The following is a 19971-nucleotide window of genomic DNA, read 5'->3' as shown; positions in this document are numbered from 1 at the left end:
GCCTCTGATGGTATTCTCTAGAAAATTTAGAAATAGCTGATTTGGAGGGACAGAATTTCACCCGGCTAACTCCCAGCAGGAGTCCCAGATTTGGGTGTGGTCAGTTAGCATTGGCTTCCAGACAGAGCCTGTGGCTAACAGAAATGCTGGCTCAGCCTCACTCCCTGGCACAGGTGCTCTCCACAGTTTCTAAACCCCATCACAGCAACCTGAAGTGGCTTTCAGCAAAGACATGAATCAACTGTGCTGTAGGCCGTGAACTCTCCTCTTCATCTGGAACAGCTTTAACACACGGTTCTTACACTATCCTAGTACTAGAACTTCTTTTGCATACATGCTGTTTTCCTAGGATTTCTGTCCTCTGACTCACCAGGGTGCCTCTTTCATTAGCTCCAATTTAAATTAAGGGTTTAATAATTATCTGTGCTTTAAGTGAATACTAGCTGACACAGTTTAAAAGCAACAGCAATAAATAGAATCACTTAACAAACTAGATTGGAAAAGACCTTTGAGATCATCAAGTCCAACCTATCAACTAACAACACATCAACAACCAAACCATGGCACTGAGTGCCATGTACAGTCTTTTTTTAGACACCTGCAGGGATGGTGACTCCACCACCTCCCTGGGCAGGTGATTCTAGTGCCCAATCACTCTTTCAGTGAAGAATTTCTTCCTGATGTGTAACCTAAACTCTCCCTGTGCAGCTTAAGACAACAGCAGAAACGGCAGTTTCTTCACAATAAACACTTGGTACTGCTGCTAACTTGTGCAGTCTAAACACAAGCTTGAGCTATGCAAGCACTGAGAAAACTGCAGTTTAATCCAGGTGAGGCTCTTTCTTCTTTAAACCAAGACTGAAACTAGAAAGGGTAAGAGAAATGAGAAATTCAGATTGTCAACAACAATTTTGTAGCTTTCTACATTTTCTACCATTTTCTGCTACACTCATATGGTGAATATACTAGAAAATAGGATCTGGGTTTACATTTCCTTTCTAGCCTTGTGCAGCACAATATTAAATAATAGCATTTGCTGTCTAATCTGCACTTTAATATGTTTTCTTCTCTTGCTTAATTTTATTAATGGAAAGAGGGGGAGGATCTTGTGGCGAGCACAGAGTACTGGAAGTCAGGTGATGTGGGTTATATTCAGAGTTCTGCCACAGGCTTCCTGTGCAGGCTCCTGTAATCAGGTTTGCTAATATACAAAATGAAGATAATGACATTTCCCCTCCTTACCAGGGTGTTGTGACATTTAATTCATTAATGTTTGTAAAGTGCTCTGTGCTCCTTGCTTCTAAATGTGCTCCTTACTGTAATAACGTCTTATGGATGGTATTAAATTTGAGAATAATGTTATTTTAGTGCCGGTGCACTTCAGTTGGCTGAACTGTAGTAAAGACCATAATTTCCAGTATTTTATGAGCTACTGGAATTTTTAGATGACTTACTTGAAATTTAGCTAATATAGTTACAGTTATAAAACCTGTGTCAGTACTGTGCCTGCTACTTTTTTTTTTCCTTTTTTCACTATGATGAAATATTTAGCAATAAGCAAGACTGCTTTGTCCAGACTAAAAGGAGAAAGAAAGAAAGTTTGGCATAAATAGTCTAGTTGCTTGACTTCTAGCTCTGCTACACAGCCTGCTCTCTCCCCTGGTGAGTCACAGTCCCAGTGCAAAATGCACAGAAAAACTGCGCAAAAAATTAGGTAAAAAAAAAAAAAAAATCTGGGGTTAAAAAAAAGGGAAATTTAGGTTATTTATCTAAGTTGTAGCAATACTATAGGAACAAGCAATATATGTGTAATTTATGTAGTACAGTTAAAAACAAAACAAAAAATTTTAAACTTACAAAATCTCTGAAGGTTTGGCAATGCAACTCACAGTAAATTCACGTCAAATCATAAAGCTAAATTTCTATATTACACAGGAAAACAACTAAAATTTTCTAAACATGCAGTACAATATGTTTGTTAATATAAACAGAATCTGTGCATAAAATGAACTGCTGAGTTTTTAAAAAACAGGAAAGTATTAACAACATTCATTGTGCATATCTGGATTGTTCAGAGCGTGCTCCTTCACTGAAATTCCACTCCTAGATGAAATCTAATGCCAATCAGACAATTGTAGTGCATAAAACAATCTGGTTTTTATAGGCAGTGATAATTACATGGGGTGAAGAAAGGAATTACAAACTTACCGTGAGAGGAGCAATTCATTCAGGCTGTGCATGCTCAGGCTGTAACCTCGCTGCTGGCACAGTACAGGGAAAATGTACATGTCCCCGTACAAGCACTGTCCAACATTAGATTAGTAGGAAGAAAAGAAAGCAGCTGACACTTACTATCAGTATAAAAGTTCCCAGGAACTCTGACAGGGCTTCTTTAACCAGGCTGTTCTTCAAGGAAAATTTCTCCTTTAAACTCCTTTTGTTTTTCCGGCTCATTTTGGCTTCCTCTATTGCTCTGGTGCCCTAGTTACAAATACACACAAAATTTGTTCTGTATTCGTCCCTGCTCCAGCTGAACTTTGACACTTTTACTTAAACATTGAAATATGAGATTTCATCTTGTACAGCCAGTGAAATCATCTGACTGCAGGCATTGACAGAACCAACTCAACATGCCCTAACAATTCATCATGGATTTGTCATTCTGTGCCTTCTCTGAGTGCACTTCTATTTATACTGGTTAGATAATACCAGTAAGTTCACAATTAGATTTCTTCTTTTTTCTTACAGAATGGATTAATAATTACTTTTCCTATGTTACTTTTTAAAAAAATTCCACTAAGAATTAATAAAATGTTGTTTCTATCATCCTGGTCAAAAAGAAAGGTAAAAATATAAACTACAAAGTAAGGAACCAATATATAGTTGCAACTTTCTCTCTGACCTAGATTGGGATTTAAACCATGCTACTATTGGTTGTCAAAGAATTTTTTAAGGGGAACTTGTAAAGAGAGTGAATGCTTGGGAGAATGCTGTGCTGTACCCTGCACTCAAAAGCTCATAACTTCTGAGACATTTCAGTGGCTAATGAGGAGTCTTACCTTGGTGGTATGTGTTGAATTTGCATATTCACTCACAATACTCTTTTTGGACTAAATGCCTTGCTCTCTAGTGAACTTCCCTGTTTACAAAAGAGCAATGAGGCAGAATAAATGAAGAACATTTAATGAAATCTGCTTTGGTCCAGTGGCTCCCTACAAGGCAGAACAGGGAAGTGAAGCACTGATTTACTATATATTTCCTGTATGTTTGGCTTAAAAGTGCATGGGTGCTATAATATAGAGTATTATAATATTATTTTCCATGATCTTAAGACTTGAAGTTGCCAAATATCTCAAAGAACTACACCTCCTAGAAAAAAAATATGACACCTTTATTCCTTCAGCATCTTGAACATTTTTATCAGATGTGATACAGACTTGACACTCTCTGGTTGATTTCCAACTATTTTCTGCTGTTTCGCTTGACACCAGAACCTCAGCCCAGTTCTGGTAGATTATTTTGGCATGTATTGTAGCTGCTCAGTGCAGCTGAAGTTTGTATCTGTCCTAAACAGGGCAGAGCCTTACAGGGTTAGGGAAATGTGCCACTTATCCCATCAGTGTTCCTCCTAGCCTCCAGCTAGGTCCTGGTGTGTGCTCCCTGCAGCACTTACCACCCCCAGCTTCATCCCTTAACCCTCCAGTTCTCCCCACCACGCAGTTTTCATCCTTAACTGCTTTTCTGGGTCCTTTTACTCACCTTTCTCTACCTCTGCATCCAAACACCGGTGTGTCCTCAGGTGGTTCTGAAAGCGCTGCCCTGTGGAGCAGCACGGAGCTGATGCAGCAGCAGATGGCAGCATCCGAGCTGGTGCTGCCTGAGCCGGGGACACCCGTGCAGAGGCGGTGACACTGCTGCAGGACAGCTCCAGTCCTGCTCCACAGGTCCTGCCTGTGGCACAAACAGCTTTCAGGGGCCGCCTCTGGGGAGCCCCTGGAAATAGCCTGTGAATGGCAGCTTGAAAGCATTTACTCCACACCACCGAGAAACAAACATATTACTCAGGACCTTAATTATCACAGCGGGCTAGAGTGTATGTTTGTTATGGCTGTGAGAGAATTCTTTCAGGATAATGTATACATTAGAACTGAGGGAGGATGCTTGGGAGGATATTCATTACAGCAGGAATGAGATAAACTACTTCCTCTCTTTCAGGAAAATGATAAATAAATAAAGAAACATGTTTATGGAAGCAATTTTTAGTTGTTTGTCCATAGCAATTCTTTCTCTTATGCAGATGCAAGTCTTGCTGACCTAGTAGTATGTAGATAGCTCTGAGTTTGGTCTTCTAGCAGATATGAAGACATTAATGCTATTTTTCAACTAATAGTGGGGTAATGACATGTCAGAAACAAAAATTCATACTCATTCAGATCATGTTGACTTCCTTCTATGAATTTTCTGTCTTTGCTGGGTGGAGGACTAGCACAAAAGTATCTATTTCACATTTGATCCTATCAGATTTTCTTCAATACTTTATAAAAATCATATGATTTAATTCCATTAATAAGAACTGGGATGCTAAGTTAGACCAAAGGTTCTCCTCAACTCTTATAATGAGATTCCAGCAGGTGCTCTAAGAAAGTGTTGAAGAACAGAATACACAGGGGATGACTGCTCCCTTGGTAAATCCTTCCAGTATGTGGCAATTTAAAAGCACTGCCTCACTTTGCAAAGAGAAGAGGGGGCAGCTCAGAACAATTCAGTTTCTTCTTTTCTTATCTTCTTTTCTTATCTGAATTCAGTTTCTTCTTTTCTAAGAAGGATCTCTTTTCTCAGAAAGAGATTCTATGACATTTACCAAATTCGAAAACTATGTATGTAGTATTTTAAGAAAGACAAGTGTAAATATAAGCACCATGAAAGCTTTGGTTTAATTACTATCTATTTGATTAATACTCTGTTTTACTGCCTTTTAGTTGTATGCAATGGAACATCTGGTTGAAGAAGGGAAAGAAAATGCACTGTGATTACTGTTTTCTTCTGCTCCCTCACCTGGCTGCTGCTCCCAGTCAGAATGATAAGGATACCAGCAGTGCCACCCATAAATATTGAAACTGTGTCATCTGAGGGAAGAAAATGAAGACATCTTCCAAAAATGGAAGTTATATAAGTAAGTAAGGAGCATACATATTAAATGTAGAACCACAAGAAAGGTCACAAAAAATGTTAAGGTTTTGCCAAGAATGTGAAAGTAACATTCTAAATGTTTTCAAATCCCATTACCAGAGGAGTCCTGTGAGACTCTAAGTAAAGCTATGGAGGATGGAAGCACAGAAGAAGCATTCAACATGGCTATGTCCACAGCTAAAAGAATTATTTGCCTTGCTAGATTTGGTGGGCTGAGTGTGAGCAACTGTTCTAAAATAAATTGTCATCAGGAAACACTTCAAGAGAAATTGATAAATTAACTAATTGCTGGAGCTGTGCAGTATTTCCAGCGACGGGTTAAAATGCTCAGCTTCTCAAGTGCTAGTGCCAGTGGATTGGTTTTCTGCTGATCCTGATCCTGATGTCAGCAAAACAGATCATAGGAAATATACCAGTGATCTGCTGGTGCTTCAGGAGAGTCCTTCAAAGGTGATCATAGGAGCTACAAAACTGTCAGTGTGACTTCTGTGCCAGGAAAATTAGATGAACTGCTGTAAAAAGTAAAATCAATAGACACGCAGATAAAGCTGGTGCTCTGTAGAAGCATCAAATGGATTCTGTTAGGGGAGGTTATGCCTCACAAATCTGCTGGCATCCTTTAAAGACATCAAAAAGCACATTGATATTATTTTCATGCTTCAGTGTGGGATCAGTGTAACCTTAGATTGCAAGACTAAGACTCTTGGGACCCTTACCCCTGAGGCAGTCTGGCTCAGCTATTTCTTCTCTTCACCTGGATTCAAGCAGAGCAGGAATTCACATGATGTATATAACCCAACCATTTTTATAGTAATCTTCACTCCTATAGAAATAGCAAAGTAGAGAATAATGCACATAGCTCCCACAGTTTAAATCCCACGGGTAACAATATATAGTGCACTGAATTTTTAATAGCACATTATTCAGAGTATCACATAAATTGTTATTACTGATGTAATAAAACCTAAACCAACACAGCTGGAGAGACCAAGGTTGTAAATACACCATATATTTTTTGTATTGTAATAATATGGGCCAAATTATTTTAAAGTCTGCTGATTTTAGTTGAATTAGACTAACTCTGACTCTGTACCTCTAATTCAGGTCCCTGGTCAAATGCCTTTGCCTAATTTATATCTCAATCTTCATACAGAACCTGCTGCATGGTATATAAGGGGCATTCTCTGTTTTACAGATTGGTTCTCCTGCTGGGGAAGTCAAAGAAAAAATTCAGGTGAGGAAGATCTGAATACACTGTAATTCAGCATTCTAAGTGTTCTAGTACATAAACCCTCTATTTCTTTATTTATTTTATTTCCTGGTCACCCCTCTGTCTCTGCTGTCCCTGGTGAAAAAGTGCTCAAGGTGAGAAATATTTGCAATGAGCAGCTCAGGTTTAGCTAAGTCCACCTTGGAGAAGGGGCATGGCACACAAGGGGACTGCTTGAGAATTTGTTCTTTCTTCTCTGTGATCTCAGTGTCCAGATAAAACATTTCTGTCTGTATCATGAATATGAGATCAAGCCCTTACACATCTGTGAACTTCAGCCTTTTTGCTCATAATCTTTAAGGCCTGACATGTATATGTCTGCTGTTGCTGACACTGATTTCAGGGAGAACTAAACTGGACTTTCTCTAAAGCAGGACCCAGGATTTTGCTTTGTTCTTGACTGGCTGGGCACACCATTAGGCCTCAGTGCATAACTGATGGTACTGCACACATATATGATATGTAGAGTTGTAGAACTGATGATAGTAAATTTCAAAGCTTGTTGTTTGTGTAACACAGGTCCTGCCTGAGAGTTTCTGAGCCAGTTTAATCTCTCAGCAGCCGTGCTGGCACACAGGGGCACAGATAACATTCCATTGCAGAGGGCCCTGTGACAGGGCTGTCAGTGCTGGCACCCCGTGGAAGTGTCAGGGCAATGCTGGACAGATGCTAACGTGCACCACTCTTATCAGCTGCACTGGCTGTGCTGCCTTCTCAGCCCTGGGAGGAGCTTAGCTGGTAGGTGATGGTATGGGCAAGCCTTACTTTCTGAATGCATCCAGAGAAAGACTGTTGCAGTATAATAAAAAGAATTCTGCTTTTAAAGCATAGATCAATTTAGTACAGAAGGATGCCTTGTTTAAGCCAATTCCCTGCTCTTTTTTCCTACATATTCCCTTTTCTTATATTGCTTTGCTATTAAAAACAAAAGGCATCTTGCTAAATATATTAATGCAGCATGAAGAAAGCCTCAAAGTATATCCAGTGGATCCAAGTATATTGCAGAGATCTGAATCCTGTGTTTTCTTAACCAGAATGGGACACGTTATCAAAACCTTTCATCATTCTACAGGGCACAGGTTTCCTGTAGCAGCTCTGAGACAAGGCTACTTGTAGGGTTGTGAAGAGGAGGAGATCTGAGCCTACCTAACTGATAAAAAGAATGTAGCATGAAAGCCAAAGATAATGACACATTTGACTCTACTGACACACAAAAGCAAAGTTGTGCATTTGGCAAGTACAGGGAGCTAACTAGGAGAGTTGATTCATGGTTCTAAAAGCTAATTTCCACTGGGAAAGGGACAGTGTTTCCTGTACCTGACTCACCAACCCACCTACTTTTGCCTGTCTCCCACTCTGCCTGGGCCTCCAAGGAAGCCATCCAGCCCCAATCTGGCCCTCTGTTGGAGATAATATTCTGTAAGAGCTGCTGCTCCCAGTGCTTTGTCCCCTCTCTCCCACAACGAGAGCATTTGTTTGTTTCACTCCATGTTCCACTCATCCCTCATCCTTTAGTAGGTGAGTTGTCAGTCTGCCTGGTTTCCATTCTTTTAATGCCCTTTCATTCAGAATTATCCATATTTGATTGCTTAAATCCTCTGTCTTTCCAGATACGAGTTTTGCTTCTGGGATTCCTTTTATGTGTTAAATATTTAGAACATAGATGATACATTTATCTCGGGACCCTGTATAAGAATATTAGATTGCTAGGCCCAATTCCTTTGAAATTCCACAATCAAGACCTTTTAATAAAAAAAAAAAAAAAGGTGTTCTGAGGTTCATGGCTGACCCTTTATAGGGTGTACTTGGGAGCAGACCCAGCAGCAATCTTTTGTTACTTCTGCATGGTATCTATGTTCATTAAGGTAATGAAGCTATTAATTGAATATGTAAGTTCAGGTAATTAAATACAAGACTTATTTCTTTAGTTTAAAGGGTAATAATAAAAAATTTAAACTTGCAAACTAGATCACACATTTAGTGATGATGAATGTGAGCTGGAAAGTGCAATATTCCAATATGAATTAGTTAATTGCATCCATTCATTAGGTGATATACATTAGCAGAAGGTCAATCCATTTGAGGCTTGATGTGTTTTACAAATAATAAATTTCAACAGGTAAATTGAAGAGAATTTCAAAACAAAGGTTTTTTTATATATTCAGATTCAGGATAAAATCCCTACAGCCAAGAACATGTTCCCTATAAGTTCACAGTTACCAGCACATGCTCTTTGCAGCACTGCTGAGGTCACTCTGGCCAGTGAGGGACAGGTGACATTTCAGCTGCTGGCTTAAACTAAAATGCTAATTCTTAAAACTGACCCACTTATAAAGTGAGTCCAACATTGAACTTTTTCAAGCATTTTCTAGTTTCTCTCACTGAATTATGAATTATTGAAGCTTGCTTAAATCCTTAAATTTGCATTTCAGTTTTGGACTAAATTTAGCAACAACTGGTAAATTTACCAACTGTATGTAGATCTCTGTTGCTTGAAGAAAGTATTCTGCCCTTTAGGCCTCTTCCTTTTGCAAATTTTGTAAATTTACCAATTGTTAATTTTGCCAGCATTTAACAGTTCTATTGGATATAAAAGGGCCAATATGACAGGTAAAAAAGCTGATCTGTTTGACTTTTTTTACTAAAAATTATCCATTTAACTAATTTTTAGTAAGAAAAGTGTTAAATCAAATTTTCTTCATTAGACATTTGTGAATATTCAGTAATAAAATGGTTGTTCTTGATACCAGCATTTTTTTCTGGGGTTAGAGGTAATGTAGAAATAAGGAAAGTAAAAGTAGATTTCATTCTGTTTATTTATAACTTAAGATATATCCAGGCTCAATTATTAATAAGATTTACAATTTTAAAACAATTTATTCACTGAGATGCATGAAAAATTCTGAAATAATATTTTAGAGGCTTCTCACAGCATTGTGGGTGTTGCTTCACAGGTCATATTGCTTAGGTGTATAACAATATCTTTTTGCTTTCTGTGTATAATGTAGCTTTGTCTGGAGCAAGGACTGCTCCCATCCTGCACACAGCTCAAGGGCCATAATTCTTAAAGAGATTTCAACCAGTGAGCCTTTTGCAATGGTCAGGCACAGAGACATTTAGAGAATTGATTCAATTAACCTAGAGGAAAAAAGTGCTATAATGTGTGATTTATGTTTGCAGATAAATTAAAATACAAGTATCTCCTGAAGAGCATTTGCTGCCCTCATGGTCGGTAATGAAAATAGCAGGCAATTAAAATAGAACACCTGAGGTTGAAGCTTTAATGTATAGATCAGAAAATGAAGTTCAGATTTCCTAAGTGGAAGTCTGAGCTGAAAAATAACTTAGGGGAAGTTTTTATTCAATCTCTACTTTTCTTCCAAAAGCAATTTATAAAGCACACAAAAAACAGGAAGAGAGATTTACTGAAGCAGGAGGCAAAGGGTACAGAGGAGTGGGATCTCTCAATCAATACTGAATTTGTATGAGGAACCAGGAATATCCTTGCTAAATGGTAGTGGAACAGCTGAGAGAAAAAGTTATATATAAAAGAACTTATGGGTCATATTGAAATAATTTTGGGGTAGATTTTGCAGTTGATCTTGAGAGGAATCATTGGAAGTGTCTGATAGAGTGATGTGACTCAGTTCCTGTGTGTGACAGTGCTTTCTGGAGCTCACTCAGGAGCATAAGAAATGTTCTGATTAGAAGTAGCGAGAATGAAGAATGAAGAGCTCTTGCTTTGGAGCCTTGTTGGAGTTGCTGTGTCCACTGCCCATTTCAGTGGTGTGTCCATGTGTGCTTGGGCACAGCTAAACTGCCCAAAAGATGTTTTGAGATACAAAGAGTTTCACCTCATCCTCTAGTTTTATAATTTCCTTTAGACAACAGGTACACAGTAACATAGAGCAGAAAAGTATCAGTACTCTGACTGAGAAACCCAGGAATGCCTTAATTACATCTGTATTGTCTTCAACGTTGCAGCTTTGTCTTTTGCACCCTGTCTGATCACCACAGGTCCCGTTCCCATCAGATGGTGTTTTTATAAGCCAGGTCTATATCCTTATCTATAAATAATACCAGCTGCTGGGGATGGGTGGAAAAATTGAGGCTTCAGTATGTAACAAAGGTCTATCTTCAAATTATACATTCAGATTGCTCCAAATAGAAAAAAAACCCTCCAGGAACGATTTTGATGTTGGCTGTATACTAGCTTAAATTCTAAGACTGAAGAAGACTGAAGCAAGAAACAGAGTCACTTGGTTGTTCTTCATTTTATTGACAACCATTTCATTACAAAGTGTGAAGACTTTGTCATTGCAATCTGAAAGAGAACATATTTGTTTTCTGATTTGCTGTCTAAGTAAAATTTTAATTAAAACCCAGTCATGTGAGAGAAAATAAGCCAGTCTGACTTAATTGACAGTTGATTTAGTTTTGCAAATTTACCAAAAAAAACCAAACCCAAACCATCCACACACACACACATAAACCCCCAAAAAACCAAACTAGAAACTACAGCACTGCAATAAGTAGTTTTCTGTTGTATGGAGGTATTTAGGGACCATTGGACTGAATCCTGAGTATTGTTTCTGTTATTTTCTTTTTTTAAAATTCATTTTTTCTCTCACAAATTAATTAATTTCCTACCATATTCATTGTTTTTACTGAGTTATTGTCCTAATGTCCAAGGCAATCCCTTCCAGAGTAAATTATTTATTAAATGTTAAACATTTGCTTGCATGTTTTGAAGCCATGTCTCGATTTGCCGTTATAACCAGTGTGGTGCTGAAGCCTGGAAGCAGCTCCCCAGGCTGGGTGCATCAGTGTCCCCAAACTCTCCAAGATCTCATTCCTCACTCTGCTTGGCAGAGCTGCTCTTGTCCTTGGTGAGAGCCCACCTTGGCCTGGGCACCACGGGCTGAGGCATTGGTGTCTTCCCAGGTGGTGGAAGAGGAACTCCAGTCATTGCCTCGCCGTCTGGAAGAGCAACAGGACACGTGTGCCACATCTCTGAGGGTGGCTGCACACCATGAGCCCCTGGAATGGTAAGTGCAGTCCCATTCTCCATCTGGGAATGCCAACAAGCCCTTGAGCTAAAGGTCTTTGAGGGCTTTTGCAAACTGAATTGCTTTGAGGTGTAAGAGGAATGTGGTTTGTACAGCAAGAAGTGGATGAAGGTCACTTAAGCAGCTCCAGATTGTGTGGGTTTGAGCTGCATCTCCACACACACTGGAATCCCTTCTCACCAAAATCTCCTGAATTTTATTGATCTAATAATGAAACTGTCATACAGTTTCCTCATTCCTGAAACTTGTTTAAATGCATTCTTTTTTTTTTTTTTTTGGAGGAGCACATCCCCACTCTGATTTATTTTAAAATGGCTTTTAGAAGGTGTCATCCTTGTGATGAAGTGTTAGGTCTGTGTTGCCAGTGTGCCATTAAAAATTGAATTTCTGACGTTTAAATGTCTCACTCATCCCAAGTGTCACAGTTTGACAGCTCTGCATGTCACATTACAGCAGAATATTATGAATCCATTTCCTCTGTCAGGTCAAAAAAAAAAAAAAGACTGAAAATGAGAAAAAGCAAAATCTGCAGTCTTCTTCATTAGTGAGATGGAAATTTACAGAAATATACATGTTAACCCTGAAATTACTTAACTGGCACTCTACCTTGTGCTGCCTGTCATGGAACAAGCAATCTTTGTTCCATGCTCCTATACAAACACCAAGAGAATGCTGGGACAATCTTCTCAATTGTCTGCAAACTTGTCAAATGTGGAGTGAGGGATATAAAGGGCATCAACAAACAAATAGTGTTACAAAATCAAAACATGGCCAGATCCCATTGTTTATTTTTGACTGTATCAATGAAAAGGTCGTGTGGTGTATTTCTTGTTGCTTTGTTTGGCCAACTTTAGACAGCTGTAGCTTTGGTGTCCTTTCTTTGTTCATCTATCTGGTATGCGATAACTTCAAAACATGACATCTGATCAGGTTCAAAACATTGGGAGTGTTTGCATCAGTAAGCAGAACTTCACTGATTTTGCCTAAAGTAATGAAAACGGCCTGAGCTTTCTATGTTTTCTGCCTACAAGGTTTGACCAGGGAAGCGTGTAGGGCATTGACAATAAATGTCTGATGCCCTCAGCTCTTGGATGTGGCTCCATTTGCCCGCTGCCTTCCCAGTGACCGGCTGTACGGCACTGCCCAGCCTCTTCTCATGAACGACCCGGCCTCCGCTAAGAGTGCCCCCCAAAACTAACAGCTGGCATCAGGTGGCTTTTTGTTGAACAAATTACTCTGCCCTTTAAGCCTCTTCTTTTGCAGAGAACTTTCAGGAAAAGCGCGGCCGCGCCGGGCCTGCCCTGCCCGTGAGGCGCCGCTGCCCGCGCTCTGTGGCGGCCGGCAGGGGGCAGCAGGCGGCCGGCGATGGCGCTGTGGCGGCGGCAGGTGGGGCCCGCGCGGGGCCGCTCGGCACCGGGGCACGGCGGGGCGGCAGCGCCGAGGCTCGGGGAGCAGCCGCTCCGCCGCCAAAGGAAGAGAGGGTCGGCCCGGGGAGCAGCGGCCTCGCTGCGGGCAGGGCTGGCGGGGACGCTCGGGGAGCGCCCGGGGCGGGGGGAGCGGGGCAGGGCGGGCGCGCGGCCGCCAGGTGAGGCACGGAGCTGCCGGCCGCAGGGCGGGCGGCCCGGGACAGCAGCGGGCGGCGGCGGCCGGACGGGGAGCGGGCACGGACATGCTGCCGCTCAGGCTGAGCCCTGCCCGTGCCCTCTCCGCGCCTCCTCGGGTCCCGCGAGGGGTCGCCCGCCCTGCCCCGTCGGCTCCGCGCCCGAGCGCAGCCGCCGGTCCGGGGCACCGTGTCCCGGTCACCTCGGCCCGGCAGGGCTTCTTCAGTGCAGCCCGATGTCTCCCCCTCCGCCGCTATCCCGCCGCGGCCGGGGATCCCCAGCCTGTGTCGAGCTGGGGCTCCCCGCGGGATGCCCCGGGCGGGGCCGGAGCCGGGACTGGCCTCTCCCGGCCGCGGCGCCTCCCCGCCCGGCCCCGGGGAGCCGAGGGGGAGCACGACAGTCCCGGTACTCCGCTCCCCGCGGCCGCTCCCCGGGTCCGCTCCTCGGGCGGCGGGCAGCGAGCCGCGCCCGGGAGCTCCGGGCTCCTATGGGGTGCCGGGAATCCCCCGGTCGGGACGGGCCGGGCGCGGGGCCGGGGGGGCCCGGGGAGGCTGCGCCGCAGTGAGCGGGGCTGTGCCGCTCTCGCCCTAGGTAGGATGGACCTGCCCCCCTGCCTCTGCCCCCATGTCCAATAAGAAGAGACCCGGCTTGACACCTGCCTATATACAGAGGAGGAGAGCAACATCTTCAGCGCTGGGCTTTGGAGGGGGGGGACCAACCCAAAACACAACACAGCATCAGGGCAGAGCGGGGGGCTCGGTGGTATTATAAAAACCCCCCAAGACTATGACTTCCAGTAAAATTGAGATGCCAGGGGAGGTGAAGGCAGATCCTGCAGCTCTGATGGCATCTCTGCATCTGCTGCCTTCTCCCACTCTCAACCTTGAAATCAAATACACCAAGGTAAGTTGTGTTCGTTTGTTCTGGCAGAGAAATTCATGGTTTTCTCTCCAAAGGAGGGATTTTGCTTAAAATCAGTTTCATTCTGCCCTACCCAACGTGAGTGCAGAGATATAAAAAAACAACTGCTAAAAGACTGCCTTGGATCTGTAATAAAAGAAAAGATTTTTAGCCCTGTAATCATCTGAAAAACCACAGGATAATAGAAAGCAAATTAGACCTGGCTTTGCCACTTCTCTGTAAATGTACTGTTTTCTACAGAGCCGTTGGGGTTTATTTTCAGTGCAAAATCAGTAGTTCTCGGGTATGTTTTGGTTGCTTTTGATGTACTTCAGAGGACGTTACTATACATACTTGAGTATCTCAATCAGAAAATAAAAACGTTTTCTTTCTTGAATTACCCTGTGTACCCAAGGGACTCTTTTACATTTCCTGGAGGACTCTTAATACTACCAGGTTGTTACAGCACTGGAACAGGTCTCCACGAACTTCCGTGATTCTTGAAGACACCCTTGAACAATATTGCGAGAGGGCATGTTTTCCTACAAACCTTTAAAGAGTGATTTTCATAAAGAGAGGGTTAAGAACAAACCCACTGTAGAAATGTAGAAAAATCTGCTGGGTTTCTGTGGTGTCTTATGAGACTAAATTGGTTTTGTTGATTAAAAAGGGCTTTAAAAACAGTCATTTGTTTGTAAATGCATTTTGCATTTTAAAATTCGTTTCTATATTTTTAATCTTTGCATCTTCAGTATCTTTAAAGAATGTTTTAATTTCTGTTGGAGAGGTTTCAGATCTATTGTATAAAGAGATTACAATGTGTCAGACTTTGTTTCTAATTACCAAGTAACTTAATAGGAAAATAAGCACATCAGCACTGGAAAAAGGTGATAACATTTTTATCTACTGGAAATACAACTTCAGGAGCTTTAATGCTGATAGGAGACTCATTTTGGCTGATGTAGTGTAATTTTTTTTCTTCCATATCATCACTTTAAAAGCTTTTCATCTTTTCTCTTTTTTTTAGTGAGTGCCAAAATTAATTTGTCCTCTAACTTGTTACAGCAATTTCTTGTTCTAGAAGAATGTTTCAGAGGAAAGTCAACTATTTTAAATTTCATTGCATTTTAATGCAAACTGCAGTATGCAAATCTAAAAATGCATATAGTTTCTTGCTCATAAATTCTTTTCAAATAGTTAAATAAGTAAGGAATGCAATTATTGGATGCTGTGTAGTGCTACACCTCGGGAGCAATCATACTGTGCAAAGAGTATTTGGCATGAATTCTGTTCATTGCTGGTTTCAGTGTGCGCTGTGCTTCAGGAGGATTTCATGGGAAATACTTGGGAGTAGTATCACAGCCAGTTTGCATCAAAAATGTACTTGCATTTCTCTGTTCTAAAACTGGAGAATTGTTTCTAAAAACCTTTGAAAAGGACAGCAGTCATCAGCAATCATAGCTTTCTTTCTGTGAGAATGTACAGTGACCTTTAACAAATCAATACATAATTCCATCATCTCAGATCTAAAATGTTACACATTTTATACTAATGGAACAATTAAAAGAAAGTTACTTCATTTCAATATTAAGCCAAAAACAACAGCAATGTGTTTCTTCTAAGCTTGGATATCAGGTAACTTCTGGTTGCTTTTGAGAAAATTTTGGTTTAGGACAGGTATCAAATGTTTCCCTTGGCATATCCTCTGTCTCTGTTTTTCTGTCTGTCTCGCACTTTCCTCCTTTTTCTCTTTCTCTGCAGGAAATTCAAGTGATTTATAGATAATTGGAGTCTTCAGCTTGGAGTTTTGTCTTGGGCAGGACTTTTATCCTGGATCCACTTTCCCACCTATTACAAAGAAAAACAATCAAAAAATGAAATAATGGATTGTAACTTGATTCTTTCTTTTGAGGGAGTGGTCACTTCATGTCCTAAATGACAAACAACTTCCATAAACAATAAATAACATTAGACTAAAGCACTTTAGCAAGGAAAAAAAAAAAAAGAAAACAACCCCAGACCTTGTAAAATCAGACATCTGTAAGCATTCCTAGCAGTCTCTCTCCTGCGTGTTAGCTGGGAATTTTAAATACACAACCAGGACACAGAATTCTTGAACTCTTTATTACAGGTGTCTATGAATGTAAAAACATAACCATTTGGGAGTTAATTCTTTATGAAAAATAGAAGTATCTATGAACATTTAAACTTAGTGAAAAAATTTTAAATATATTTTGCCAATTAAATTCTATTTCTGTAATTCTGAAGTTGGTAAATAGACAGGCTCTTTAGGGTAGAACATGTTAAAATTCCAGGATTCCCTAAGTGAGTTTTGTTAAAGATTTGTAATATGTACTGGGAAAAATAAAATTATTAATTAATCTTTTAATAACTGCATTACCCTTGGAGTTTCTATGAAAACTTGTTCCAACTACATAGATGAAACAAATATCACCTGTGTAATTCTCATTTATTCAATTATTTAGCAGAATTATTAAAACTCGTGAAATATTACTTTGGTAAGTTTATTGAAATAAGCAGAAAACTATATGTGAAGTCCTTCCCATCCATACACCTGACAGAGCACCCAGAGGCAATGTATGTTTGGGTAGGTCAGAAAAACATGATTTAGTGATGAAAATTGCACAATGCTGTGGTTTTATCTAAGATGTGCAGTAGTAGCTATTGGGACTTCAGTATTGGAAGTCAGCCTATGCTGCTTTAAAAAAACCAGTCATTAGAAATATTTTTCCCAGTTTTTTAATACCTTGGCACAGTCTGTGAAAAATAAAGTGTTGTAGATGTGTGTAATAAGAACTGGTGAGCAGGATGTGAACCAGACATGCAGGTGAGTGTTCAAGCACACAGGGTTAAGTTCTGTGTGGCTGGCAAGGACTAGAACTGCTACATTTGGGATTATCTCTCTTTTCACTGCGATGGCTCTGTAACTCTTTACTTTTTAACATTAGCATTTGGGGAGAGAGTGCATCTGCAGAATAGGGCATCTAGGAGTGTTGCAGGGAATGAGGCTGTTCCACAGCCCAGTGGCACAGCAAGCCCTCCTCAGGCTTGTCAGGAGCGTGCCGGCAGTGCTGTGCTCCATATGTAAGGGGGCTCTTAGGTAGGAAGGGGATCCAGCCCTCCCCTGGGAATAAGTCACGCTTCTACAAAAGTCAGCTTTGTGTCAGAAACTCCCCCAGAAGGGCTGTTCCAGAAATATCAGATGTGTGAGAGAAGCAGTAGTGTAATGTCTGCTAAGGACATGTCATTGGCATGTTTAGGATGGGGAGCACAGCCCAGAGAACCTGACAGCTTCTGAGGGTGGTCAGAAGGTTCGCACTGTTACACTGATCGCTTCTCTCTTTCAAACTTTTATGAAACTCCGTTTTCCCTCCTGAGACTGTCTCCCAAGTATCTGACAGTAGATATGGAATCAGCCCAGTGGATTGAGCCCTTTGCAGTGTTTCCCTCCTGCTGTCTCCATTTGAGGAGCTAAAGGTGTTTCTGCACGATGTGGCTGTCCTTCCTTTGTTATAATCATGTTATAATGGCATCTTCACGTTTGCTTTACAAAATATTTTCATTGTGGTTTTTATAAGTTATGTTGACTCTTTCAAGGACAGCCTGGTACAGAATGAGGAGCCCAGGGCTCTCTCCTGTCACAGCTCTGTCACACATCAGGTAGCTGAGTGAATAAACGTTCTCAGTTTGCATTATGTTGAGCACACTAATCCAGATGGATGGTTTATGTTTTGTTTCTTGCTTGCCAACTGATTTAAGTCTGAGCAAGAGCTGAACAACTTTAGCATAAGGAAAAGCTGAAGAATTGTGGTTTTGAGAGCTTTTTAGAAAGAAGTGCCCTAAAGGGATGAAGTTACAGCACAGTGGCAGTGAGGAGGCACATGAAACATTTCTCTATTAACAGCCTGTGATTTAGCTGACAACCATATCTTCTTTGTCCTGTCTAAGTGGGTTTGCCTCTACCCTTGCACCACAGGCTAAAATCTGTTCAGTTTCTACACACAGGCCAGGTAAACTACCCAGCACTGCAACAGAAAGCTGTATACAGGAGTTGTATGAAGTATAGGCAAACTGCTTCTGAGTAGACAAAAGATAACAAATACATCTCTATTTGTCATATGATAAGCATCTGGGTTTGAAGTCTTTTATTTCTAGCTTTCAGTATATTCATCCCCATTGTGCTTCCTTGGCATTACCCTTTCCATTAAAATTTCAGCACATGTTTTCCAGATAAAATTCTAGACTGGCATTACGATAGAAGGTGGGAAATCTACTTTATTTAGATTAATATGCAGAATCTGTTATTTTTTGAACAGAAGACAAGCTTTAGCAAAACTCAGGTAAGTGAGGAATACATGCAGTTTCCCATCTGTCTTTCCCTAAATGAGCTACTTTGGTGCCTTTTGAAGTCAGATCCACTGAGCAATGCCTGAAAAAAACAGCTTGGCTTTTGGGTCACCTAGGTGAGCACAGTTCTTTTACAAAAGATGGGGCACAGAAAATTAGAGAAGTTTACATGAAGAGTAGACAAATAGAACAGCTACTTTACCCCTTTGTGGAACACTTCAGCCTCTGATGCTGACACTAGGGATGCTGCTCTGTATCATCACAAATGATGTTTCAGTGTGTATACTGTATGAGGATTTACTGTTGTTTAAATCTCCAGTTTGAATTATCTTCCAGTGCATTCATACCTTGGTTTTAGTATTACAATCCATCAACTCAGATAGTGATCGGAAAATATTTATGCAATTCCTTCCAGTTAGTAGCCTGAATATGGGATTATTCTTTGCTCCCAAACCTTTATGGTCTTCTGCCCAAACCCAATTTACCCAAGTTTTGCATGAGGGCACAAGAAACAAGCATAGCCTTACGTGTATCCAGTCCCTGCCTTTGCCTCTTCCAGTACAGCCACAGCAGCCATGAGCCTTAAAAACACAGAAAGCACGGGGCTGAACTGGCCCCAGCTAGAGAACTGTGTTACTGAGGGTAACTATGGCAGCAGTGACCTCTTACTGTGCTGAATCCGCTGGATCTTCAGGGAAAATGCACCCTGGTTTAATGCACCGAGCTGGACAGTAATATATTGCTGACTCTGTCTGGTTGGTAGGGTCAGATGATGCACTGAAAGACTTTCTCATTGATTTTCTCATTGCAAAAAATGTTTAACACTTCAAGTATTCAAATGCAAAAGATCCATGTATTAATTTGCATACCAAAACCAGAAGGCCAGTAATAAACAGAGCACTTGCCTGACTTGAAGGGCAGACATATTCATCCCCCTGACGCAAGCAGAGCAGAAACTTGAACATGGATCCCTAATTTCTCATGGGGAATGGGTCCAAATTTTGCCAACTTTGCCATATTGTGGAAGAATTTCATGTCATCTGTTGTTGGATAATTTACTTGTAAGTATTTATGAGGTCTCAGAGATCAGCTTGATAGCCCAGTAGGCAGGACACTAATGAAGAAAAAGTAGGATTTGAGTCTTTGCTTCAAGAATAATCATGATGTTGGACAAGAGCAAGGAATAACACACACGCTCTCACACTCTTTCATTCTGACAAAAAAAACAACCTCATTCATTCTCCGTTTCATTTTGTCCTCCAGAAAGATTTCCCACAGAAACTGACCAGTTCTGGTGCATTTTCATATTACATTTCAATCTTGTAGATCTGCATTTTCTGATAAATCCCACTGTCCAAAAATTCTTGATGCAGCTTGTCCATCTCCCTGTGGAGATGCAAAATTGTTCCCAGCAGATCTGAATGGGCTCTGCCAGTTTGAAGTTATTCAGTGCCATAAACTGCCTGGGAGGACCACACCATGGCCCCACTGGATGCAGTTATTCTCTTTTCTTTACAAGGCATGTGAACACTTCCCTTCAGTGAGCTGTTCATGGACATTGCAAATCATGGCA

General features: G+C 41.1%; 2 protein-coding genes and 1 long non-coding RNA gene across 5 annotated transcripts in view; 1 reads left to right on the top strand and 2 right to left on the bottom strand.

The window, feature by feature from the left end:
• AQP9 (aquaporin 9) overlaps positions 1-3912 on the bottom strand; it is a 28545-nt gene extending 24633 nt beyond the window's left edge. Inside the window, exons 1-2 of one of the 2 annotated variants that reach the window (XM_054641951.2) lie at positions 3760-3912; positions 2353-2481 (exon numbers count right to left, since the gene is read on the bottom strand). In XM_054641951.2, coding sequence (XP_054497926.1) covers positions 2353-2454 — 102 coding nt within the window. In that variant the 5' untranslated portion in view covers positions 2455-2481; positions 3760-3912. The other variant, XM_054641952.2, reaches the window with a different exon arrangement.
• Positions 3913-11404: 7492 nt separating this feature from the next.
• ALDH1A2 (aldehyde dehydrogenase 1 family member A2) overlaps positions 11405-19971 on the top strand; it is a 54785-nt gene continuing 46218 nt past the window's right edge. Inside the window, exon 1 of one of the 2 annotated variants that reach the window (XM_077185288.1) lies at positions 11405-11508. In XM_077185288.1, coding sequence (XP_077041403.1) covers positions 11506-11508 — 3 coding nt within the window. In that variant the 5' untranslated portion in view covers positions 11405-11505. Of the gene's footprint in view, positions 11509-13569; positions 14034-19971 lie in introns of those variants that run through there. The other variant, XM_054641975.2, reaches the window with a different exon arrangement.
• Positions 15137-19014, bottom strand: LOC143695140 (uncharacterized). The gene is made up of 2 exons (XR_013184088.1): positions 18926-19014; positions 15137-15878 (listed from the first exon to the last, which is right to left on the bottom strand). It is a non-coding gene; the product is annotated as an uncharacterized LOC143695140 (long non-coding RNA).

Source organism: Agelaius phoeniceus, chromosome 13 (genome assembly GCF_051311805.1).
Source record: "Agelaius phoeniceus isolate bAgePho1 chromosome 13, bAgePho1.hap1, whole genome shotgun sequence".
Lineage (NCBI taxonomy): Eukaryota > Metazoa > Chordata > Aves > Passeriformes > Icteridae > Agelaius > Agelaius phoeniceus.
This window is presented reverse-complemented; position numbering and strand designations above follow the sequence as displayed.